This window comes from Cryptomeria japonica, chromosome 2 (genome assembly GCF_030272615.1).
Source record: "Cryptomeria japonica chromosome 2, Sugi_1.0, whole genome shotgun sequence".
Classification (NCBI taxonomy): domain Eukaryota; kingdom Viridiplantae; phylum Streptophyta; class Pinopsida; order Cupressales; family Cupressaceae; genus Cryptomeria; species Cryptomeria japonica.
The window spans coordinates 3,074,670-3,101,919 of NC_081406.1; the positions used below are offsets into that span (position 1 = coordinate 3,074,670).

The 27,250-nt window shown below is 40.5% G+C and overlaps 1 protein-coding gene across 2 annotated transcripts in view; it reads left to right on the plus strand.

Moving 5' to 3' along the window:
* Positions 1 to 26,956, plus strand: part of LOC131058621 (gamma-glutamyl peptidase 5) — a 101,942-nt gene extending 74,986 nt beyond the window's left edge. For both annotated transcript variants that reach the window (XM_057992356.2, XM_057992357.2), the window contains exon 4: positions 26,678 to 26,956. In XM_057992356.2, coding sequence (XP_057848339.2) covers positions 26,678 to 26,785 — 108 coding nt within the window. In that variant the 3' untranslated portion in view covers positions 26,786 to 26,956. The remainder of the gene's footprint in view (positions 1 to 26,677) is intronic.
* The last annotated feature ends 294 nt before the right edge of the window (positions 26,957 to 27,250 follow it).

Sequence of the window (27,250 nt, forward strand, 5' to 3'; positions counted from 1 at the left end):
GACCGAGAAACTATGACGATGTGGACTGCCCCAAGCAAAAAGGAGTAAACATTCTGGACATAAAAGGGCCAGGCGAGGAAGTACTGGTGATCACCAGGCTCCAAACAAAAAAGGCATTGTACCTTGATCTACGTACGGAGAAGGAAAGACTCCAAGAGCCAAAGGCACATGTTGAACGAGCAATGATGGAAGCAAGAAGGGTCTCACATGAAGTCGCCAGTACTCTATGGGTGGAGTTTGAGAAAACTATAATGAGGCAGATGATGCAAGCCACTGTACTTGTATGGGTGGTAGACCTCCTACAAACTATGTCACAATTAAAGGTGGCCCTCAACAATGCAGTTGAGGTTGAACCAGTTAGCCAAGAACACTGTAAACCAACAACAAAATCACTCCGCAACCTACCTACTGATCCCATGCTACTCACAGTAGGGGTTGGAAGGAAGTCGACGGTGGTAGAAATGGAAATCATGGGACGAAAGTTGATCGATACAATCGTTGACGGAGGCTCCGGAGTGAATGTATTGCCCTAAGAGACTTGGGAGGGCCTCAACAAGCCAACACTTTAGTCACCAACCTTACAACTAGTAGGTGCCAACCAACACGACATCAAACCGCTCGGGATGCTCATGGCATTGAAGGTCATTATTGGCACTCAACCCTTCTTCGTGGACTTTGTGTTCATCCCATTGGAAAAGAAGGCATACGATGCCCTCCTTGGAAGGGGTTGGCTAATCGCTGCCCAGACGAACCATAACTGGAAGAAGAACACACTCTGCATCGAGAGTGAAGGGCAGAAGTACGTCATTGATCTCAAGAACCAGCCAGTGAGTGAGGAATTGGCCTCCTTAGATTCAGACTCGTATGATTCAAATGAATGAGTGGGACCTCGAGAGTGAAAGGGAAAAGATGGAACCCAACAACGAAGGGGTGTTGGAACTGGAAGGCTGCTCGGAGGATGAAACTAACTCTCTTAATGGGCTATTCCACTAGCAGATGAAGGATTATGAGGTCTTCCAACCGGAGTGTAACATGTTGGAAATCAGGGAGATCGAAGAGGTTGGTGAAGGTACAAAGAGAGTTGCTTTCCCCCTGGAGTACAGAGAATACCGGGAAGGAGTGGCACGGGTGGATGACACACCAACCCATCGGTTTGAAAGGGACAAAGCAATAAAATATGAGGAACTAAGTATATAGAAAGTGAACCTTGGTGACGAAGATAAGCTAAAGATTATTTTGGTCGGAGATGATTGGAACCCCGTAGTGAAGGCGGCGACGTTTAAAATTTTCATGGAGTACAAGGATGTGTTCGCTTGGATGTACAAGGAATTGAAGGGGATCCCTCTGAAACTTTGTGTGCATCGAATCCCTCTCGTATTGGGTGCTTAATCTATACGGAAGGCACTGTACCGAATGAACAAGAGTTATGCTGCCAAGGTGAACGAAGAAATAGACAAGATGTTGGAGGCAGGAATAATTTGAAAGTGGAAACGAGCAAGTGGGTCTCGCCAATAATGATATCTTTGAAGAAGGAAGTCTATTAAATAAGGATTTGTGTAGATTTCAGGTGCCTCAATGCAATCACAATCAAGGACCCCTTCCCGATTCCGTTCACTGACAATATCCTGGAAGAAGTGGCAGGCCACAAAATGTACTCCTTTACGGATGGATTTTCGGGGTACAACCATATAAGTATAGCAAAGGAGGACAAGTTGAAGACTACGTTCGTGGTGGAGGGCAGGGTGTATGCATACAACATAATGCTGTTCGACTTGTGTAACGCCCCAACGACCTTCCAGAGGATCATTCTACATATTTTTGATGAAATGTCAGTGGGAAATTTTAAAGCCTTCTTGGATGTTGGTCAATATACAGTGGGCAGGAAACCCACCTCACTGCACTGAGGGTGTGTATGGAAAGGTGTCGAAGGGCACGACTGGCACTGAACTCGAAGAAGTGTAGATTTATGGTGCCACAAGGGAAATTGCTTGGTCATATAGTATGCAGGGAAGGACTGAAGACCGACCCAAATAAGATAAGCATCATTGTCAGGATGGAGAGCCCGAAAGATGTCATAGGGGTGAAGTCCTTCCTAGGGCACGAGGACTATTACAAAAGGTTTATCAAGGGCTTCACACACATTTCCTCCCTATTGGACCTACTAATAAGGAAAGGGGAACCGTTCACATGGGGAGATGAGCAGGAAAAAGCGTTAAGTGAAATCAAGTCTAGGCTGGTGAGTCTGCCGATCCTAGCATACCCGGATTGGGATAAAGAATTCCATGTGCACGTTGACGCATCAAATTATGCAATTGGCGCTACACTGGCACAAGTAGGGATGCAGGGACTAGATAATCCAATATTTTTTGCCAATCGCCTACTCTCGAATGCAAAACACAACAATAGTTTGACCGAGAGGGAGGCACTAGGCATGGTGTACTCCATACAAAAGTTTTGACATTACCTCCTGGAGACACCGTTCACATTCTATGTGGACCATCAAGCCCTCATGTACCTGGTGAACAAACCAATCATTCAGGGGCAAGTGAGTAGATGGCTGTTGTTGCTTCAAGAATTCACTTTCACCATTATATTACAGCCGAGGAAGAACCATGAGATCGTGGACTAGTTGTTGAGAGTCAAGTCTAGAGAGCTAGTAGAGGGAGTGAATGAAGACTTTCCGGATGCTCATCTTTTCCCAATAGGAGCACTGCCACCATGGTACGAGAGCAGTTAATAAATGGGCTATTGTGCAAAATGGGGCCCAACTAGCTCCTATGAAGGTGTGTGATGCAAGAAGAAATTCTAGGGGTACTGAAGGAATCTCATGAGGGGTTGGCTAGAGGACACATGGGACCCGATGCCATGGCACAAAAGGTGCTATTGGTAGGATTGTGGTGGCCAACTCTACATATTGACTCCTGAGAGTGGGTATTGGGATGTGACACCTGCCAAAAGGCGGGTAAACCATTGTAGCCACAAGAATTATTTGAAAGATGGGGTCTGGACTTTGTAGGGCTACTGAAGGCAAGTAGTATGCATCGGTGCCAATACATCGTTGCGACGATGAAATATCTTACAAAATGGGCAGAGGCAAGAGCTCTACCAGACCATTGCCATCAACACGGTAAGGTTTCTGTATGAGTAGATTGTGACACGGTTCGACATCTCTATACAAATCACAAGTAATCAGGGGGTGCACTTTGTAAATGTAAACCATGTAATCTGGGCAATGATGACATAATTCAAGATATTCCATAACCTGTCAAATCCTTACTACCTGTTGATGTGTTTTTTACGCACATGCGAACACAGAATAAAATACCTAAAGGTACCTTATCCTCTCTTGAGTAAAGCCTCTGAATGTTGAAGATATCGCAAAAAGGATCAATCAGGGTGACTTCAAGGTTCTTCGTTCTAGGATCTCTATGTGTGGATAAGCTCTTTGTGGTATGATGTGATTTGCTGGAATCACAAGGGGACTTACACTTGATGACTGAACGTCTGATTTGCTTTGAATATTGTTGGAACATAGGATTTTACTAGCTTTGATTTGAAAAAAGGAAAAAAGACGAGGGCGAGGAAAGGATCTAATTCTGATACTAAGAATGTAAGAGCAATGAATGACCTTTGATGAAATTCTAACTAAGTCTTGTTTTGACATCACAGGACCATCTCCACAAGGTTAGTGCAATCTTCGAAGGAAAGCTTTATGATGTTCAAATCATCACTACAGGATAGACACCATCAGGCTGATGCATATCAATGAAGAAGCGACAATTGAAGTTAAGCTTAAGCTGAATGATTCCAGTTGACTACACAAGGCAAGTCTGCAATCAACAAATTGCTAGTAGTATGGATATACGAATTTCACCATCAATCAAGCACATTTCTTCCACTCATCTAATAACATGAAATCAAATATGAGAAGTATAGAGACCATGCAAATTGTCGAATCGACCCATAAATTTCACCATTTCTTCAATGAAGTTTTACAAGTCTTTTACAACAACATCTTGGCAACAATCTTTGCCTTCTCTCTCTACTCTACTCTAATTGCTATTCTATCAACTGGCTAATCACCTTCAAACTATTCTCTATTCACTAACTCCTTTTTAACTCCTCTCTAACTGCCTTTACAAAATGAAGAGTCGGGGCTTATATAGTGCCCATAATACAATTCGATGGCTAAGATCAATTTGAGATCAATGGCCAAGATTCAACAATGAAAACCCTAATTAGGGTTTGTTACAAACATTACATAACATTTAATGCTTGACCAATGATAAAATTACATTTTAAGGACACATGTCTTCTCTAGAAAATTCGACCAATAGATAGCTGGGGTAGGTACATCGAAGTTTGTGCCACCTCCCATGAGTTAGGTACATTGAATCTGGACATGCTGAGGTGGACCACACCGACTGGAGAAGTGATGACTAGGATGCCACCTAGTCTGACACTTGTAATTTGGTAGATATTCAACTTGACGTTGCTAAGAAGCTAGCTTTAGTTAACTTTTTTGAAACTATCTGCTTCTTCAACGAACCCTTGCTCTGACTTCTCTTGTCTTTGATGTGCAGGATGATTGATGTACCTCGCCTTGGAATGTTGGATTGGAAGAGGTCGCCCTTGATGACGTTAGTCCAAAGAAGGCTGTCTTTGTCAATGCTAGACTGGAGGAGGTCGCCCTTATCCTTGCTTGATCGTCTTTGATGAGAACCTGCTGACTTGTAGATCCTCCAGGCTTTGGAGTCGCCATCTTGATACCTACACAACATTTCACAATTAGTAATATATCTTGAAGTGTAGAAATTAGGATTCAAAAGGAAGATTTAAGATTTTAATTAGGAAACCCCATGATAAATCTAGAGTTATCATTTCCTAATTAACCATGCAATATTTAGATTTTTCCAAAACAAATGTTCAAAATTCAAATCTTCAACAAGAGTGTTAAGATGATTTTGCCATACCTCCTCTTGAGTATTAAACTCTAAGAAATGATGCAAAAATAGATGAATTTCGCTAGGCAAAATGTAGATCAAAGTTCTCCCTTGGATAAAATGCGCCTCCTTTAGCCTTCAAAAGAATCAACTCCACTTTCCTCTAGTCTCCAACACTTGAAATAAATTCGCTCCAAGCAAACCAGATTTCGCACCTCCAATTAGCTCTCCAAATTCGCTCTTAAGGCAATGATTGAATGATTTGAATTGTGGAAAAACACCTCCAATATATAGAGCGCTCACCCCTTTGCTCCCTCTAGGCCGACTTGGCAAAAAAAAAGGTTAAAAATAAATAAATTTCCAAAAAAGGGGGGCCGACTTGGCAAAATAAGTGAAAATAAGGCCTTGTGCGCTCTACATTTAATTTTAATTTAATAAAAATTAATTTTAAATGCCTCCAAAATAAAAGTTCGATTTTTTTTTAGGCTTAAAATCAATTTATTAAATGCCAAAATTTAATGTCAATTTAATCTTAATTTTCCACATTTCAACTTGAAAATCTCCTGGAGGGTAAATTGATATCCCGTTAACGTGTTGCACTTCAAATTTGACATTTTTTATGAGGAAAAATAGGTGAAAATGCAAATTTCGCTATGGGCCCTCTCTGAGGGTCAGGAGTGATTTTTCATTTTTTGCTCAAGTTTAGCACCTTTCCACCTCCAAAATCTCTTCAAGATATTTCAATTAGGTCCTCTCATTGAATTGCAAACTTAGCTCAATCCAATTTTGGAGAAAAGGTGTGATTTTGAAGTTTCTCGCTGTGGGCCCTCTTTGAGGGTCAGGAGCGATTTTTGCAATTTAGGCTTGATTCTTCATCATTTTTCATTCAAACTTCATTCATCATTTGGCCATGCCTTCCCTTAATCCACTTCAACCAAATTCGTTTTGTTGTTGCAAGGTAAAATGAGGATTTTCAACAATATCGCTATGGGCCCTCTCTGAGGGTCCGTAACGATTTTTCGTTTTCTGACCAAAATCATCAAGTTTTAAATGCAAAATAATATTCATCATGTTGTTGGAGGTCTTTTCTCCTTGTCCAAACCTTGCCTTTGCACCATTTTGAAGAAAACATGCATTTTTTGAAAATCTTGCTGTGGGCCTTCAGTGAGGGTCCGTAGCGATTTTTTAGTTCTAGGCAAATTCCTTCATCTTTTAATCTTCAAATCACCTCCAAGGCATAACACATCACGTTCTCCTCCCGTCCAAGCAAGTTTTTATCTCAATTCTTCAAACAAAGGAGAGAAAACTGGAAAATCGCTATGGGCCCTCTTTGAGGGTCCGTAGCGATTTTTGTAATTGCCTTCAAAATATTGATTCTCAACGATTTCTTTTTACTTCAAGGCTTTTCAAACATCGTTTCTAACCCATGCCTAACCTTAGCTTTCCTCAAACTTGGATGAAAATCTCCCATTTTAGGTTTCTCGCTGTGGGCCCTCTCTGAGGGTTCGTAACGATTTCTCGTTGTGGGCCTTTAGTGAGGGTCAGGAGCGATTTTTGAATTTTAGGTTGATTTCATCATGTGTTGATCCTCCAAATTATATTCAACGGATAGAACATGCTTTCCTTCATCCCCTCCAATCATAAAATCACTTTGATCTTGCAAGAATAATGCATATTTGAAAATCTCGCTGTGGACCCTCTCTGAGGGTCAGGAGCGATTTTTGCTACCTGGACCAAAATGCTTCACTTTTCATCTAAAAATCACTTTGCCAAGGGAGATGTCATCTTGTTCTTTGCTATGAATAAAAATTCATGTCCAAGAAAGGTCCAAAAATGTGCACACAAAGAAAATCGCTGTGGGCCCTCTCTGAGGGTCAGGAGCGATTTTTCGCAGTGGGCCCTCTCTGAGGGTCAGGAGCGATTTTTCGCAGTGGGCCTTCTCTGAGGGTCGGGAGCGAAATTTGACTTTTTAAACTCTCTGTCAGGATAATTTTATGGAATATAACATTTAAGTTATATTCCATATATACTTTCAGGATGTTTGAGAGTGGTTTCAGACCTCCGGGAGTTATATTGCAAAATCTAGTTTTTGGAGCTTTTTTCAGTTTCCAGACTTAGTCAAATTTGAGGATCAGGACTTTCAGACTTAGCCAAATTTCAAGATCAGGACTTTCACTCCAGTAGGACCTGCTATCCAGGTGATCCCCTTGGCGACACTCAAAATGCAAAGGCCAACTAACAAAACCCTAAAAGACCTAGAAAACAAACCCTAGAAAGCAAAAAAGCAGGGGTCCCCATTTGCAATGGGGCGATGTGTGAAATCGTCACAACACTACCCCCGAGCCAATGAGCAGGCCGAATCAATAAACAAAGTCCTGGTGTTGATAATAGACAAATCTTGTGGAGTAGAATAGGAAGAATGGGAGGAGAGGCTTCCGGTGGTACTTTGGGCATACCGTACGACCTACAAGGTGACAATGGGGCATACCTTGCTCCAGCTTATGTATGGACAAGAAGCGGTAGTTTTGGTAGAATATATCATACCTAGCTTGAGGGTGGCAGTGGAAAATGCCTGGGGGAGGCAGAGAGCTTGAAGGATAAACTTGACAAAATTGGATGAGTGGTGGGTATTGGCACAATGGGTGATGGAGGTTGCTGAATGCCAGAGGAAATTTTGGCATGACAAGCACCTTCAACAGATGAATTTCCAGCCAGTACAGTTGGTCCTCAAGTATAATGGCCATAATGAACTGAAGCTTGGAAAATTTCAAATCTGTTAGTTGGGACCCTATAAAGTAAGGGTAGTTGGCTAGAATGGCTCGGTAAAGCTATCAACCTTGGACGATAGTCCAACAAGAGACCCTGTGAACGGATCGAAGCTGAAGATATATAAGCAAAGAGAGAATCCTGTGATTGGAATCAACATGTTGGGCTATTCAACCTGCAGCGACTAGACAATTGGGAGGAACAAAGTGCTCAAAGAAGACTCGATGGTTCACGAGCAACCTTATCAACCGGAGGAAAATTGGGTTGATCCAGTAACCTTTATGGAGGAAAGGTTGGTGCCGAAGTACAATGAGGGTATTGCATACCACGCATTCACAAACATCTTACAAATGCATATTTTGATACCCCAGCCTTGTGGGTGAGGTACAATGGGCATTGATGCAGAAGGCTCCGTATGAAGGGACCCGCCAAGGGTACATGGCCTATGGAATTGATGAAGAGGCTAAGGCGTGATGAAAGGAAGAGGAGGCTAGAAAAGAAGAGGAGCCACTCGAATTGGAAGAGGAAATTGACTTGGAGTACAGTAAAACCTTGGGCCCATGGTTGAAGATGATCATAAAAGTTGATGATATGTTCATCGCCGAGAGGGATGGATACATTGAAGAGTTTTTTAGTGAAGGGGAAGGAGCCCCCACCCCTACTGGTCTCGAACTTACTTTGGAGTGTGATACAACCTTCGAAGGTTGATGAAGAAGTGACATGGTACCAATAGTATGGAGGCTGGTATGTGGATGGAAGGTACAAGGGGGTAGGGGCAGCACCCTTACGCGATAAATTTTTTGACTTGGAATACCTTGGAACATGTTGTGAGAATGAGTGCTACAAAAAAACCTCCTGGAATATGTTGGTGGAGGTAATCGTCCGAAGTTTAGATGAGACCATAGGAAGAACCTCACGAAACAAAATGGGAGATAGAGGCTGACAACAATACAGAAGGGTCGAACAAAAAGCAAAAGCGGGCAGGGAGCAAGTTGACAAAGCCAAAAAGGGCGACAAAACAATCCGCAAGGAAAATTAAGTTGCGTAATTACACAACTGCAAGGATAGAGGTGGCGGTATAAACAAAAGCATGTTGAAAGAGCACTTGAAAGGAATTAAAAGCTAGAAGTTATCGGAGAATGATGAAGGTACGAAAAATCACATTTGAAAAAAAATGTTCCAAGGAAAATATTAAAGTTAGAAAAAATTAAAAGGGAAGGGTCAAAAAGTAAAAGGGAATTAGTAATGGGTTGGAAAAAATAATAAAATTGAGGAAGGAGGAATTAAATAAAATAAAAAGAAAAATGTTTTCTAAAAAGTTGATAAGTTATATGCTCCTAATCCTAACCCAGAAAGTCTAAAACCTTTGTAAGTTACTTGGTATCCATCCATTAATCATTCAGTGTAGTAGCACACGCTAGAGAAGGGCGAAGTGAGACAGATAGAAGAGGCCGAATGACAAAGAGGTAGCCCACAGTATGGAGGCAAGGAATCACCGTATGGAAGACAAAGGACCGTACGAGGATTGTGCAAAGGCTGTATGGGGTGTGAGAAGAAGGCCGTACGGGGGTGATGAAGAGGCCGTATGGGTGTTGAGTTCTAATCGTACAATTTCGTATGAGATAGCAAAGCACAGTTGTATGGATATAGAAGGGAAGCCTAGCTGGATAGACACACGACATTGTTGTTTTGTACAGTAGAAGGGATTGATTGCACATGACAAAGTTATTGTAGTATGTTGTAGGCCATATGAATGGGTGGCAAGAGTGTGGTAGTGCGTATGCTATACGGGTAAAGAGAGCCATACTTGTGGCAAGAGCAAGGCAGTACAAAGCACATAGAATCTCGGTGCAGTGCGTAGGTGGTTGTACACAAGAGATTTCAAATCCGTACGGGATTGCAAAGAGACCGTACGAGTTGAGAGGGAAGTCATACAAGATATCAAGCAAACACATACTACCGTATGAGGGGTGTCTGGCTCACATGTGACAGTGGCAGCTAGAGGGATAGATGGCATGCGCGTGTCAAGGCAACCCTAGTAAAAAGGGGAGCGACTGTTATGATGGTTATGCTAGCAACAATAATAAAATAAACAAGAGCCAACCCTCCACACATAGACTCATGATGACCAAAGCAAGAGCCAGTGGCAGTGGCACAAAGAAGGTGCGACCGAGGATACAATGCGACGAGAGGGTAACTGTGGAGAACCTAACCTTTGAAACTATAACTGGCATTCGTAACTAGTGGGAAGAAAACTCACCACACCATCATCACAAAAATTCCCTCGGGAGAGAAGAAGTGGATCATGCCATACAAATGCCAGTTTTTAATGTGAAGGAGTTTGAGCTGGTTCTTCAAACCATTGTAGCAGGATATGATTACCATTCACACAAATCCATTGTGCAATACCAAGGCTCCACCATCACAGTGTCCTTCAAGTTGGTGTAATTCTAGCAGGTATTTGGCATCCCCAATAGAGGGGAGAAGGTGGCAAAGATAGGCATGAAAATGAAGGAGAGGAAGGAGACAATCAGGAATGGGATCCCTGCTACTCACCCACAAGCTATCCCATTGTTCTGCATCCTCATCCTCATTGTTTCCCGATCCATACCACTTACACAACTACCCATTATTGTTACCGCTTTGGCATTCACGAGAAAAATGACCCTACTTGTTGCACTTTTGGCATTGGATCATGGGTCTCCCCTTCGCGTCATACTGGATTTTGCTTCTCAGCGTGTTGTTGTTAGACTGGTTGTTCCCTCGCCGATTGTTGCAGTACCCTCCTGGCGAGGCACCCGAGTTTGTCGGTTGTTTGGGTGGTGTGGTTGGCGGGGTAGCCTGTTCTCCATGGGCGAAGAGCACTTATGTGCTCCTTGTTTTCAATTTGCACGAGCATTCCTTGATGGAATGGCTCAATACCTGACAGATGTCACGAAATGATTTTTTCGAGCATGTACCCTTGGTATGACCTACCTTGTAGTCAGTACAACATAATTCCTTGCTCTCCTTGGCACTTTCCTTCCCTGCCTTCAACTCCATCATTCATAGCATAGCCCTCTGTAGGGCTTGTACGGTTTTTGACTCTCCGTCATTGATTCCATCCGTACTGTCATCATCACTGGCCTTTTTCTTCCCCCTTGATGTCTTGTTATCACTTTCGATGTCCATCGCCTGATTGTAAGCGTTGATGTATGGTGACGAAGGGACAACTTTCATCTTCTTCCCAAGAGAGGGGACCAATCCCTTGACAATCCATCGATTATTCAATCTATTTGCTGGCTGGTTTTCTATTTTGTTCAGTAGTTACTTGAGCCTACGATCATAGCTTCGTTCTTTCCTTGTTTAGTATTATATATTTCTGCTATGATTTCATTGTCATCCTTCAAGAGTTTGAATTCTTCTTGGAAGGCCTTCAATTTTTCCCATGAATTTGTTTGCCCCGTCTCCAAGTTTGTGAATCAGTCAATGGCCGCTCCTCTCAATGTGGTCGGGAATGATCTTAGCCAATAGTACTTGTCATCTTGTCTCATCGACAGCCATATATGGTTTCACAATTCTTGCAATGCCTTACAGGATCTTGTGATCCGTCTCTCATGAACTTTGGGAGTTTCTGCCTCTCCACTCCTGGACTTGTCAAGGGAGTCACCATCCTCCCAAAGGGAAGCGTACTGTCTGCCCAAGACTAGATTGGACTGTTTTGCTCTCCACATTCCGATGCTCCACTTGCATTGTCGGCCACGTGCAAGCCCTCCATGTGTCCACCGTCTACGTCCTCCGCACCTTGGTTACTTTCCTCGTTTCTGGACTCCCTTCTCCCTGGTGTCTTTGGCTCAAGCCCCCTATTCTTGATGGTTCTTCTGTGAGGGATAAATTTTCAATTCTCTATAGATTGATTTCCAAAATTTCGACAACCTCAGTCTAGAGGTTCTACTCTTCTCCTTCATCATGTACTACTGTACAGATAGACTGCTCTCAGACTCAATTCCAAACTCTTCACTCGATGTCAAGTGTGCGCCCTAGTTGGCGAGATCTTCCTCCGCTACGTTTGGAAGTGGTAGGTTCTTGGCAACCTCTACCAATTGGTTTGACATACACGGTCTCTACCACTTCTGGCTATGGCTTCGACTCACACTCCGACTCCTGCTTCTTCTTTCCGGACTCTCCGAGCCTTCAACAAGTTCTTGTAACCGCCGTCTCTGCTCACTTTGTTCCCTCAGACAGAGAGATCTATGTGCTAATCCCTCCTTACCTCTCGGGTTTTTCTAGTACGTTGTTAGTCTTTGTTCGGTTGTAGGGGCATTAATTGCCAGGGGTACATTGTCTACTCGTATCCCTCTCCTCTTTTTCCCTACGGTTTGGTTCTTCGTATTGTTGCAATATTTGCTGTTGACGTCGTTCACGATTGCTTTCCTCCCGTTGGTCTTGCAGTTCGATCAAATTCTGTGCCAACAGCCTTGGAAGACTTCCGAGAAGATCGAAGATGGTAATGTTCATTGTGAGTTCGTCACGCACCGTGCCTTCATGGACCTCTCTCCCGAGCTTTCCTCCGCATGTACTGGGTGACCGAAACCCCCCACAATTCTACCAAGTCTTTCATCAATTGATCTTCCTGTACTTCCACCTATGTCACTTCTTCTTGGGTGTCACTTTCAATTACTAGTAATTGTTGTTGGAATGGTCAGCCCATTATACGTGCCTATCGCCTGCCGCCATATTGATCTCTGAGTTTGTATTGGCAATGGCGCCAAAATGTTTACTCCCTACGGTGTGGGTTCTCAGACTACCAAAAGTAAACAAAAAGGAATAGGTACATGAACATTAACAACAGTAACAATATATATAATTCATAGAGACAATTATGGCAGAAAGATATAATTTTTGTTCCAACATGTAAATGGATACAACAGTGATCCCGTTCCCGATACAATGACATATATATATATATATATATATATATATATATATATACCTACGGTTGGCCGAGATACCAACTTTCGACCGAGATACCAACTTTCGACAACTACCAACTAACCCCTACAGAAACATTACATTGCCATTTATTAACTAAACATAACAAATTATTATTCATATGTGGGCAATTTACCGCGAACATATTTCTTATTGTACTTGTAGTTGGGGACTACATACATGAAGTTCTTGTATCTATTGCACATCTAAGAATGAGTAATAAAAAAGACATCTTGCTAGAAATTTGTTCCAAGTAATTTTTATTGTTATATTCTTTTATTCAATTATTTCCATTTACTCTCATTGAACCATTGAAGTAGAATACTTGAGTAAACATTTGGTGCCATTGTCGATTCAAACTCTAGCAAAGAATAACTCATAGACACGAATCATGGCGATGTAATGGGATAGCTTGTAGATGAACTTGTACAAGCCAATGAGGAACAAGAAGACCAACTTACATAGGGCTTGGTGAAGTTGTGGGACATCTCGTTAAAGGAACATGTTTGGAGGGAAGCTCTCAGTAGAGAGGTTCCTCGGGATGCCATTTGGGACAATCTAACAGTCAACGAAGAGGTTGATTTTCAATTGCATAGATTGCCAAGGTTTATTGCATGCCATTTTATCTTCCTACAAGACCTTCTAGCCAAAAAGGATTAGGAGTAGTGAAGGCAAAAAATACTACAACGGTATGAAGAGAGGAACCAATGAGAAGAGGAGAAACTTGACACCAACAGGATATGTATTCTGAGGAATTAATGCTTGTCCAACCTAGCAAAGATAGGACACATATTCCAAGCGATCACGAAGTGATAAAAGAATTGGTGAGAAGATCCCTCTGGCTAAGAAACAAGGAGAATTACGAAGGTGACCGAGAAGAATTGTTGAAGAAACTAAAGGATTCCTAACAAAAAGCCCAAGGCCGCCAAGAAGGAAAAGCTGAAGCTTCAGCTGAAGTCATAGGAAAAAACAAAGGAAGACTTTCATTGATGAACATACGAAGCTAGAGTGGGAGGAGATAGCTAGACACCTGCCACTCTCTAACAATGTATATCAAGAACTCGCTGATGAAGCAAGCAATACGTGTTTACAATCAACGTTAGATGAAGAGGAGGAAGAAAGAAACCCCAAAAATGAATTAACCAAAACGTTGAAGAATAACATATGCCACATCTAGGAGCTATTCATTTAAGAGGAAGTGAGAATGGGAGGAATTGAGTTAAAGACCTTGGACAAAGGGAGTGCAGGAATGAGTTTGAAGATAGCTAGACTGCAATGGATGCTAAAGGAGGACGTGTAGAGGAATCATATGTGACCAAGAGTGCGAGGAAGGCACTAAAATGTAGAGGTCAAAACAATCCAACCAAGTCCAAGGCACAAGGACAATTTTAGGCTAGGAAAATGTTGACTACCCTAGTGAGGTTAAATGTTGAAAGACAATAACTCTTGAAGTTCATGGGGAATGGGTTCGAGAAATCTTGTGAGACATTGTAATACATGTGAGATAGTATGGATAGCCAGTGGCCAGGAGGACAAAGATTATTGGCTAAGAGCATTTCTAGCAATGCTACAAGGTATAGCCATAGATTAGTTCATGAAACTTGAAGCATAGCCAACAACCTCATGGGATGCATTGAAGGAAGTGCTCCAAGTAGAGTTCAAATTACTGCAAGATGACAATGAGATCATTGCAGAGATCTACAACACCAATCAAGGAAAGCAGGAGAACGTACAAGCTTATAATTGCAGGCTCAAAGAATTGTTGAAGTTCGAGAACTATTTGGCCAATGGACTAAAGAAACGATGGTTCATTGAGGGATTGATCCCCTCTTAGCATAAAAAGACGAAAGTGGTGCCTCCGTCCTCATATGCTGATGCCTACAATCAGGAAATGGACATTGAGAGTGAGAACAAGACATCCTCCCAAGGGAAGAAGAAGGCAGATGACGATGAGCGCACAAAAGACAGTAGCGACAAAGAATCAAAGATAGTTCAAGTTCTACAGTGAGACATGTGAGAGTGATAAAAGAGCTCAAAGCCGAGAAAGAGATTTCAAAAGAAACTAATAAATTTTGGTTTAGTAAGTGCAAGGTTGTAGGTTACACCAATGTAAAATACTCAAAAATATCTTTTGTAACATTTGACTAGTGATGGGACATTTCATCAAGGAATGCCCATATAATTTGAAGGCAAGAAGCACACAAGTGCTCCACTCAAGGGGAACAATCAATCCCACCAACCACACCTCCAATACTACAAAACAATAATACTAATGCATCTCTTGGCAAATACTATAATAGATAGGGAAATAACAATTGACTCAACAATAGTGGGCCAAGAAGCAGACTTTAGTATGACACCAAGGGAAGACTGATGATCTAGTGCCAAAAATGTAGCTAATGACGTCACTTCACTAGGGATTGTCAAAGCAAAAATAAAGGAGGAATGTTGTGCAAATGGTGTGGATTGGGTGACCATAAAGACATTGACTGTCACAAGAAAAACGTATTAGCATGTTGGACATGGAGGATCATGACGAGGGAGTTCTAGCAATCATCAAAGCACTAACAAAGAAGGAAGTATACCTAGAAGGCTAGAACCTTGTTTAGAGAAGGAATGACTTTGAGAAGCCAAAGCAGAAGTAGAACAAGCAATGGAAAAAGAGAGAACCTCTAAAGCAATGACAAGTACCTCATTGTGGTCCGAGTCACAGAAGAACATAATAATGGCAGGTGCTACAAAAAGCATACCAATCAAGGTGATAAATCTTCTTCATTCCATGCCACTACTAAGAGTGGTAATCAGCAACTTGGTCCATGATGACCAAAGTCAGCGACAGGAAGACACAAGTAAAGATGATAATAGAGCTGCCACCTGAGGGAAAACAAGTCTTTGACCTGATGTTTGCTTGTTGATATGTTTTTTATGCACTTCATACACAATAAAATACCAAGGTATCTTTTCTTCTCTTGAACAAAGACCTCTCAGATGCTAAACAATGTGACCAAACAATAAAATACCAAGGTATCTTTTCTTCTCTTGAACAAAGACCTCTCAGATGCTAAACAATGTGATCAAACGAGACGACTCCAAGGTTCCGATAGTCAGGTCTTGACTTTATATTTGGATATACTCAATGTTTGTGATGTGATTTGCTGGAATCACAAGGGGGACTTACGTTGAACTTGAATGTTTGAATGTTGCTGGAATGTGAAAATTTACTTGACTTTGAAAAAAGAAAGGATAAAAGAGATGAAGGGTTTAGAAAGATCTAATCTACTCCTAAGATCAATGATAGTAATGGATCATGCTTGGATGGACACATTCCTTCAAACGAGCTTTGCTTCACCATGCTACCGACAACTTCACAAAACCGATGTGATCTTCCAAGGAAATGAAAGGTTTTCATATCATGACTCGGTCACTCAAATATCCAATACATTGGTGCAACTTGAACAAATGCATCCATAATTGAACTTAGCACATTTTAATGTTTAGGCTAACTATGCACTACAATTGAAAATCATCCAACTACAAATAGCATGAACAAGGAATTATCAACATCCACACTTTTTTCCACCGCAATTGATGAACTTCATCTAACATGAAGATACAACAGTAAACCATGCAATATGTAGAAGAAACAACACATTCCAACATATTTTCAATGAAAAGGATGTTTGTTTACAAGCTTGGCAACAATTCTGCCTTCTCCTCCTACTCTACTGCTAACTTCTAACTACTTGCTTCTACTATTGAACTATTAACCTTTACAAATGAGGAAGTGCAGCGTTATATAGTGCTCTCAATATAATTGAATGGCCAAGATTAAATCCACATCAATGGCCAAGATAGAAAGATAGAAACCCTAATTAGGGTTTGTTATGCCCATTACATAGCATTTAATGCTTGACCAATGATAAATTAGAATAAATAGGACACATTTACTTATTTAAATCATTGATTAATGAATGATGAGGTTAGGTACATCAAAGTTTGTGCCCACATGTGGTAGTTATCCTCCTCGTTGGATGAGTCAAGTGCATCGAGTTTGGACGCCTTGACTTGGAATGACTTGATTGGCTTGAAGATGACTGGGCGCCACCTCATCTTATTCTTCTTGTAACTCATCACAAGTGTAGGTAATTGAGGCATATCTCTTGATACTCAACATTTCCAAGCGTCTGCAATGATGATGGAGGGAATGAGATGATGCTGGGGGATATTCCCAAATTGCATCATCCTTTTTGACCCACCTTCACTTGAAGCCTTTGTCTTTGATTACTCTCTTGTTATGCTGGCAATGATTTTTGGATTTCCAGATTAGATTCAAGATATTTGTAAAATTCCTTCCTTGATCTCTACACTTTCTTGCTCTTTCATGACATTGATCTAAACTTAGTGACAATGAATCCTTACGCTTCCTTTGCAATGTTGATGAATGTTGGGTTGTTCCTCATGTATAACAATCTGCCTCCCTGCTTAGCTAGATGATCGTGATACCAGCTTCATCTGTTGATGAATTCCTCAATGATGCTAGCAATTTGCACCTTCATCCACCTTCCATTCCTGGTGAGGTTCCCTCCCTCATGTTCATTGCATTTGATCTTCGTGTCTTGACCATCTTGATTGAATGCCTTTGAGCTTGATCCTTAATTCACTTGCAATCAGTGGGATATCCTTCCCCTTCACTCATTCATCAATCCACAAGCCTCCTTTGCAATGGTAAACTCCTTGATACTGTCTATGGCCTGCACCTTCATCCTTTTCCTTAATCATACCTGCAAGACAAACAAGACATTATCAAACATATATGATATATACTAATTTTACAACTCCTTTCACCTCTATGCTCTGATTTTGATTTTCAGGTTGGTTTAAATGATATTTTAAGGTAAGGTCTAACTTCTGAGTTTTATTTGATGCAGGTCTGATATGCAACTTTTAAGGTCTGATTGGTCAACCATTGAGGTCTGAGTTTGCTCACTTCAAGTCTGTCTGCTATCATTCAGATCAGGTCTGATTTTCCATTTGTACTGCCATGGATTTGAAGGTGTGGAGCATGTGGTCGGGGATTTAGGGAGGTCAGGCATGTGCCATGGGTAAGGATGAGTGACGAATGTTCCTAAGGAATGGTCGGGGTTTTTGGAGTGTAAGGAACATTATTGTGACCAAGGCATGTGCTTCTTTCACTGTTTCTCTCCTTCAATTGTCTGAGTTCCTCATTCAACTTTCCTCAAAACACTTCATTTTGATTCACCAAGGCAATCACACTTTTGTTCTCAAAAAATTTCAAGTCACCTTGCTATGTCAGGTATTTAGGATGATGAGGAACATGCTGGATTTTTGAGGCAGTGAGGAATGTCCTCAAGATCAGGTCGGGCTTTTGAGGTAGTGAAAAATGTCTTCAAGATTAGGTCAGGCTTTTGAGGCAGTGAGGAATGTCCTTCACTAGGACTCTTCCAAGTCATGCTTGCTTCAACCACCTCTACCCTTCATTAACTTCTTCACTTGCTTGATCAAATATCAATATTGCTCCTTCCTTTCCCATGTCTTGGATCATAAGGACAAAATGATTACTTCCTACCTGGGTGTGGATTTGGGTGCATAAGGAATGTCTTGCCTAGGAAGGTCGTGGATTTGGAGGCATGACGAATGTCTTGCCACTTTGGCTAGATTTACTAACCTGAACCAAGCCTATCAATTAGCCCGTACTATCATGTTGATTCTTGTTCAATTTATTTAAAAATATCTCTATCCTCTTTCATCAAGGCATCTTCATCATCACTTCACTTCAATTGATTGTTCATCACTTCTATGCTCTATCGAGGAAGTTCACCTGTTCACTTAACTACCTATCACACCTAAGACCCATATCTCGACCTGAACTAGAAGTTGCACTACATCCCTTCTCAAGAAAGAGGTTAACAGCTAAAGAAACTATTGCCAAGCCAGACGACTAAACTAAGACAACTAATCTACAAGCAAAAAGTGGGGGTCCCCATTTGCAATGGGCGGATGTGTGAAAACATCACAACACTGCTAATGGTGAACATAGGGAAAAAGCTATCTGTCATTCAAATGCAAATCATGCGAAAGAGTCTGATGAACACCATTGTCGGTGGAGGATTGATAGTGAATGTACTGCTTGAAGAGACATGGAAATTCCTCAAGAAGCTAACCCTTTGGCCACTAACATTCCAGCTAGTAGGCATCGAATAGCATGGAATGAAGCCATTAGGTATGCCAATGGTGCAAAAGGTGACAATTGGGACCCAACAATTCCTCTTGGACTTTGCGGTCATTCCATTGTAGAAGAAAGCGTACAATTCACCGTTGAGGAGAGGATGGATTATTGCAGCTAATGTGGAGCGTAATTGGAAATGGAACACTCTCCATAGAAAAAACTGGGAGGAAGTATGTTATTGAATTGAGGAATTAGGTGGTGAGCAAAGAGATGGCATCTTTTGATTTGAAGTCAAAAGGAGGATAATCAAGAAAAGAAGAAAGAAGATTCATGGAATCGAATGATGGAGGAGTTCTTGACCTTTAGCATTGCTTCGAGGAAAAAACAAGCTCGCTCAATGGAGTTTTCATTGGTAATGGAAGACTACGAAGTGTTCCAGCCCGATTGCAACATATTTCAGATCTGAGAGATTGAAGAAGAATATGATAAAGCCACAAGAAGTCGAAATTTCCTCTGGAGTACAAAGAATACAATGAGGGAGTATCTTGGTTGGGTGACATGCCAACCCATAGCTTTGAGTAGGACAAATTGATCAAGTATGAGGAGCTAAGAATGAAGAAAGTGAGCTTGGTAGATGGGGGTAATCCACAGACAATTACAGTCGAAGATGATTGGGATCTAGTGTTAAAGATAGAAATGTTCAAAATCTTCATGGAATACAAGGACACTTTTTCTTAGATGAATAAGGACCTCAAGGGAAAACCGCAAGAACTGTGTACATAGGATCCTTTGGTACTAGGAACGCAACTTGTGCAGAAGAAACCTTACAGGATGAATAAGAATTATATTGCCAAATTTCAGGAGGAGATAGAAAAAATGTTGGAATTTGGCATAATTTTGAAGGTTGAGACTTACAAGCGGGTCTCCCCGATAGTCGTCTCCTTGAGGGAGGAATCCGAACAAATATGAATATGTGTGGAATTTAGAAGTTTGAATGTAGTAACCATTAAAGACCCATTCCCAATTTCCTTCAATGACTCAATTCTTGAATAGGTCATGGGTCACGACATCCTTTCATTCATGGAGGGATTCTTCGAGCACAACTAAATAGGCATAGTCGAGGAGGACAAGATGAAGACCACGTTTGTGGTTGAAGATAGGGTGCATGCATACAACTAGATGCTGTTTAGTTTGTGCAATGCTTTCTCAACTTTTCAAAGGATCATCTTGCACATCTTTGATAAAATGTCAGTTGTTCCTAGATGATTGGTCGATCTACAGTGATCAAGACATCCAATTGAAAGTTCTCGGGGAATGAATGGAATGGTGCAAAGTTATACGATTGGCATCAAATGCAAAGAAGTGGCAATTCATGGCACCAGAGGGCAAACTATTGGGCCACATAGTCTGTAAATCCAGAGTAAAGACCGACCCTAATAAAACAAGAGTGATCATACAAATGGAAGCACCTCAAAACACTATAGGAGTAAAATCATTCTTGGATTGTGTTGGCTATTTTAGAAATTTATGATATCATAAATTTTGCTTAAATATCTTACCTTCTAGACATACTGACAATGAAGGGCCAACCATTCATATCGGCTAAGGACTAGGAGAAGGACTTCGATGAACTGAAGGTACGATTAATAAGTTCAATTCTTGCATATCCAAATTGGAGCAAGAAGTTCCATGTACTTGTCGATGCATTGAACTATGCAACACTCAAATCGGTGGACCCCAAGGATTGGACCATCCAATCTTCTTCGACAATTAGTTGTTGTCGAAGGCGAAAAAGAATTACAATAACATGAAGAGGGAAGTATTGGGGATGGTATATTTAGTGCATTAGTTTAGGCACTACTTGTTGGAAACTCCATTCACCTTCCACATTAATCAACAAGCCCTCATGTACTTGGTGAACAAGCCAATCATCCAAGGTTGGGCAAGTAGGTAGCTTTTATTATTGCAAGAATTTACATTTACCATTATTGTCTGGCCCAAGAAAATCCATGTCATAGCCAACCAACTATCAAGGATCAAGTTAGGTGAACTACCTTAGGGAGTGAATGGAGATTTCCCAGATGCTACCTCTGTGGTACAAGAATGTTGGAGAATATCTATCTAAATCCACCTTTTTGAAAGAGATGCACCAAGAGAGAGCAGGAAGCTAGTTTTGGAAAGTAAAACCTTCTAGCTCATTAATAGGTTATTATATAAAATGGGGTTTGACCATGTCCTAAGGCGATGTGTCATGTAGGAAGAGATACCTAGAGTACTTAAGGAAGCACATGAAGGGCTTGTTGGAGGACATATGGGATTGAATGCCACAGCCCAAAAAATTCTACTGGCAGGTTTGTGATGATTGATAGTGCACACGAATGCCTAAGAGTGCGTGGTGGGATGTGATACATGTTAGAGAGCTGGCAAAACACTAAAAATAGACTATATGCCATTGTTCCCATGATAAACACATGAACTCTTTGAGAGGTGGGGATTGTATTTCATTGGTCCGCTCAAAGTGAGCTAACTACACTGATGTAGATACATTGTCGTAGCCATAAAGTACTTGACTAAATGGGTAGAGGCTAGAGCACTTCCAGACAACATGATGGTCAATACAATGAGGTTCATCTATGAGCAAATTGTCACTAGGTGTAGCATCCCCATACAAATTACTAGCGAATGGGGAGGAGACTTCATGAACCACGTCATATGTCGAATGATAACAAAGTTCTATATTTTTAATAACCTATCAAGTCCGTACTACCCGAGGAAAAATGGACAGACAGTCCACAAACAAAGTTCTTGTCTCACTCATTCACAAGTGGTATGCCATCGAAGAAGTAGAGTAGGAAGAGAAGCTGCCAATCATACTGTGGGCATACTGAACAACTTACAAGGTGACAACAAGACACACCATTTCAATTGATGTATGATTAGGTAGTAGTGGTCCTCTTAGAATAATGGTACTAAGTTTAAGGATTTCCATGGAGAATCGACTGGGTGATGCAAACTGTTTAAAGGAACGACTCTTCCGGTTGAATAAACTTGACGAACAAAGGGTGCTTGCCTAGTGCGCAACCAAATCGATGCAAAAACGAAGGAATTATTGGCATGAAAATCATCTTCAAAGATGAACTTCCAATTTGGATAGTCAGTTCTAAAATACGACAGCCATAATGAAATTAAACCAAGAAAATTCAAAGTGAGATGGCTTGGTCCCTTTGAAATTCAAGAAGTTTGTGATAATGGGGCTATCAAGTTATAGAATTTAGATAGCCCTTCAATAATAGATACTATTAACAGGTCAAAACTAAAGCCATATAAGGAGAGAATTGAGACTCTAGTCGCAACGAACATGGTGGATTGGACCAACTTATATAGAGGAACCTATCAACCATTCTAGAGCAATAATGGAAGAGCAGCCTATCACTAAGGAGATTGAATGAATTGCTATACCAAGGGTAGGCCCACATTTAACTACATCTTTTTGGGCCATTGATTACACAGATGAGGCTTTATGAAGGCTCTTGGATAATGCATGCTCCCTATTTTGGCAAAAATGGTAACATAAGCCATGAATTGGATGAAGACACATTAGAAGAAGAAAGTGTGAAGCAAGTAGTATGGCCCAAGTCTTTAGATGAGGATGGAGAAGGCCCAAAGTTGTGACCTAAATTAATGGAGGAATTCTATATGGTGGCAAAGAGGTTAGGATACAATGAGGCTGTGATTGAACATGCAAAGAAACATGAGATGCTGCCACCTCCATTACCCTACACAAACAAATTGTGGCAAGTGGTAAATAACCTAGTAAGCAACTTGACAATACATGGGGAGACGGTGAAGTGATGCTAGTGGTGTGGGGGAAGGTTTATTGATGATCAACAAAAATTAGAAAAAGGTATGACATCATTCCCCATTTTGATACATTTTTTGATTTAGAATATATGGGTACCTGTTGTGAAAATGAATGTTATAGGAGACCTTATGACTTATGTATGTGGCAACACAACAAAGAAATAAAAGAAAAATATAAATAAAATCAGAAGAGAAAAAGAGAAAATGGGGAAGAAAGAGAAAAGAAAAAGCAAAAAATTATCAAAATGGCGAAGTTAAAAAGTTGATTTGGTTACTAGACTAGAGTTGATTCAATGACTTGGGTGAGTCTCACTAGCAGTGAGTGTCAAATGTGGTAGCAAAACAATTGGGATGACCATGTGTTGAAGGTGGTACTACAACATGCATATGTAGATGAAGTTGTGCAACTCCTAGTTTTCAATGCTCATGAGTTTGAACCATATCTGAAGACAATGGTGGCGATTTATAGAAGGCAGTCTCATAAATCAGTAATTGATTACAAAGTTTTCCAAGTTACCATTTCATTTTGGCCAGTTGATTTTACGAGGGTATTTGGCGTACTATAGGCGTAGCTATGTGCAAGCCCATAGGAAAGATAAATCCACAACATAAAGATGCTTCCTTTCGCATAATATGCCAGCCAAACTTAACATAACAAGAAAAGGACAACATACAGAATGTCAAAAATAGGGGATTGCAAAAAAAATTCTCAACTACTGTCAAGTGGAGGTGCATACTGGAATTGGTGAAATGTTGACTAACAAGAGTCAACTAAGCGTTAGATGTGGTGATATGGATGATATACTACATGATTGACTTAAGCATGGGTGTATGTTGTCTAAGAGAATCAGGGAATTCCTTTCATAGAAACACAAGGCATTTTACATGACAAAGCATGCCATAGCTTTCATCCTGGATACTCTTTATACCCAGGTTCCTTAATGAATGGGGCAATTTTTAGCTTGTATCTCATCTTGATCCCTCTTGGCTGACAATATTTTACTAGACTACCTTGGATATACATGCACCAGCTAGGGAAGAAGTACAATCGGCCAAGAAGAAAAGAAAGTAGCGAGATGTGTTAGGCAATAGTGGAGACAACATAGAGGACAACTATGAGCCTATAGAATTGTCTTTGTCCACATTAGCCACTACACCAATAGATGGGGTGCCATTTGCTGCCAATGCACAATCTTTGTTGGAGATTGAGATAGAAGAGGCTATCCTTGTTAGAAATACCACAACGACATTGCCAACCACATTGCTAGCCACACTACCAACCACACTACTAGCCACACTGCAAGTTACATTGCTAGTCACATTGCTAGCCACATCGCCCACATCGCCAGTGGAATCCGCGTCACCCATCGAGGCCACACTATTAGCAAAGCCCATTTTATTAGTTGAAGGCACTTTGCTTGGGGACACCACTTTGCTTGCAAACACAACTTTGGCTAAGGAAGCGAAATAGATTGATCATTGGTTGCACCTACTTGGGATTTTGGTAGAGGTTACATTTTTCCCTCACCAAGTTCTCTAGGGCTCATGGTTGATAGACTTGAGTAGCAAGAAACAAAATTGGTCATGGTTGTTGACAATCCCCAACGTGGTCCTACACAAGCAACTCCACCAAGTGTGGAGAATGTTTAGGAGATTGCACCACATCCACCTTTGGCTTCATAAGAGTTACCTAGGGATGATCCACCTGATGAGGATCAAGAAGAGGATTCAAGTGACTTAGGAGTAATTATAGAAATTGCTAAGCCTGATGAGGAGGACCAGCTTGGCAGGATTCAGAGATATTTATAGGATATATAGCCTTTGGCCATAGTCATGTAGGAGGTTGGAGAAATCTCTCGGTGATTGGATGTAGGGAACTCTACATTTGTGGAAGGAGAAGTCGAATGTATTTTGGCATTTATGCAAATAGCGTGTGAAGGGGAGTTCACTTGATGCTTCACTTCTTGAGGATGTCTTGAGATAGAGACCCCCAAGATGATGGAAGCTTGGCACTTTAAGGAGAGCATTGCTTAGTAGCATTAATGAGGGTAGAATATTTTTGACTTCCAGTATTATTAGAAAAGCACAATGTGAGCATGATGGTGATCTCATCTAGTACATTAAACAGTCTCTTCAATAAAATTGAAAATTTAAATAGTTGGTCACGCCAATTTTCTTTCTTTATTTGGGATTGAGAAGAATTCTACTTTAAAGTTACTTTCAAGTAAAGATCTCTTTGGGATGTTTTCATTGATGAAACAATCATTTGGGATTCGGTATTTGTAGAAGGGTTCAATTGGAAGGAGTTGGAAGATTGAGTTGGTATCGCTCAAGGTCAAGAAATTTTTGGGAGGGAGAATTTGTAATGTCCCTTTCTTTGGTCCATTCTAACATCTTTGGAAACTCAAACTTCGATGCAAGAGCATCCGGGCTCACGAGCTTGTTGCATTGCCCAAAAATATTTTCTCACTTTATTTTCAATCTTTGCCTTATTTTTGGTTTTACAACAATTGGTTTTTGATTTGTTTAGGGAGACATTCTCAAGTTTAATTTTTGGTCAAGTAAGGACTTCATCTTGTTAAAGAGCTCAATGGTACCTAGGATTCAAATTCGGTGAGATTTGGAGTAAGTTTGGCTAAGTTAGGACAAATCATAGGTTTGACCTAAATCTAAAACAAATCAGAGATTTTAGGAGTTTCGGAACCATCACAACCACTAAAAGTTCTAGTTCTTGACGTGATCACCAACAAGTCTCTAAGACTTAAGTTTTCTGCAAAGCTTCATAAGTCAGAGCTCACAGAAGTTCTAGGAGCCATTAGAATTGTCAGCAGTTACAGTTTTTGCTGGGATTGCTAATAAAGAATTTGATTTTCTACGAAGCTTCACAAGTTGTAATTCATAGAAATTTCGGGGACCATTGGAACTCCCAATAGTTCCATTTCCTAGTTGCATTGCTGACATATCTGAAGACCTAATGTTTTGTAAGAGTAATCTTGAGTTTTGAGTGTTCCTAAGGAGGTAGGAGCTTCTAATAAAGTGTTTGGTTCCTGATGAAGTTAGAACCCACAACAAAAAGCTACAATGAACAGACATTCAAGAGTTCCTAAAGGAGGTAGGAGCCTCCAACAATTCTTGGTTCGTAATAAGGTTGGAACCCCAACAAGAATTGTGAAAATACAAAAAATTCAAGAGTTCCTAAGAAGGTAGGAATCTTCAATAAAAAGCTTGGTGTCGGATGGGGTTGGAATCTCAATCAAGGAGAAAATACTAAGTTTCCAAGAAGGCAGGAACCACTGACATAGAGTTCAATTTGTAATTCCCATAAGAACAGGAACCCTCAATAGGAAAGAAAATAGAGAAAAACATGTAGATACTTGGAAACGTTGGCTACATGTTGGAACATGGCAGAATGTGATTGACCATTTATGATGACAATTGAACTTCCATGAACAACAGTTAAACTACCATCCATAGAAGTTTTAGTGTTTGGAGAATTGTGGTGGGAAGATCATTATAGAAAGAAGGCGGCTATAGGCTTGTAACTAGAATACTTTTGTTTGTACTTCTAAATGCTGTTGATAATAAAAGAATTTGAAAGTAGATCCAAGTATCCATTGTAAAATTGTTATTAAAAAGGCCAAAAATAGATGACTGTCAACTGTAAAAGTAGATCCAATTATACATTTTAAAATTGTTGAAAAATTGTACTGTAAGTATATTAAAAAATTATCATAAAAGAATTTATGAACATTGTTATTAGCGATCATATCATGTCAGATGTTCCATTTGAAGTTCTAGTCTTTCAAAAGTGAGCATTTTGTATTGGAATGCAAGAGTTGTGATGGATAAGTAGCTCAACATAAATGCGTGTTAAGAGGAACTATAATTTTGTTGTTTATATGCTAAGTTCTAATATCAAGTCGGGATTGACATTTTACTTATTATACAGGAGGAGCTTTACAAGGAAGGAGAATTGAGTTTCAAAGATGGTCAACCTGACGAAGAAGCCCTTACAGGCTTGTGCAAGGCTTTCCTTAAAAGTAGAGAAGTGATATGATGAATTATAGTTTTTTCTTCAGTGTTCTTTTATTATTTTTTCCAAGGAAATGTACAAGCTGGGGCCCCTTGAGCATTGTCGAGGCCATAATCTTCTATTTAACATGGATTAATATGGACATGCATTCATCTGGTATTGTTGCTATACAATATTAAACTTTTTTATGTTTCAGGAGCCTTTGCTAAGCATTTTAGCATAGATTATTTTATTAAGCAGCTTATGTGAATCCATGCTGAAAATTGTTTTGTATTGCTAGATCATTTTAATTATTTATAATTCAAAAGACCTCAAAATATTTTAAAATTCATGTATTTGTAAAGATTACTTTCTATGTCGGACATGGATAAAACACTGTTCATACTTGGTTTTGTGGAATTCTGCTTGTGTGGCTATAGAACCACAGACAAAGAGTTAAAGTTCCCAACATTGCCAATGTTTTTATTAGGTTTTAAGAACAAACTAGAG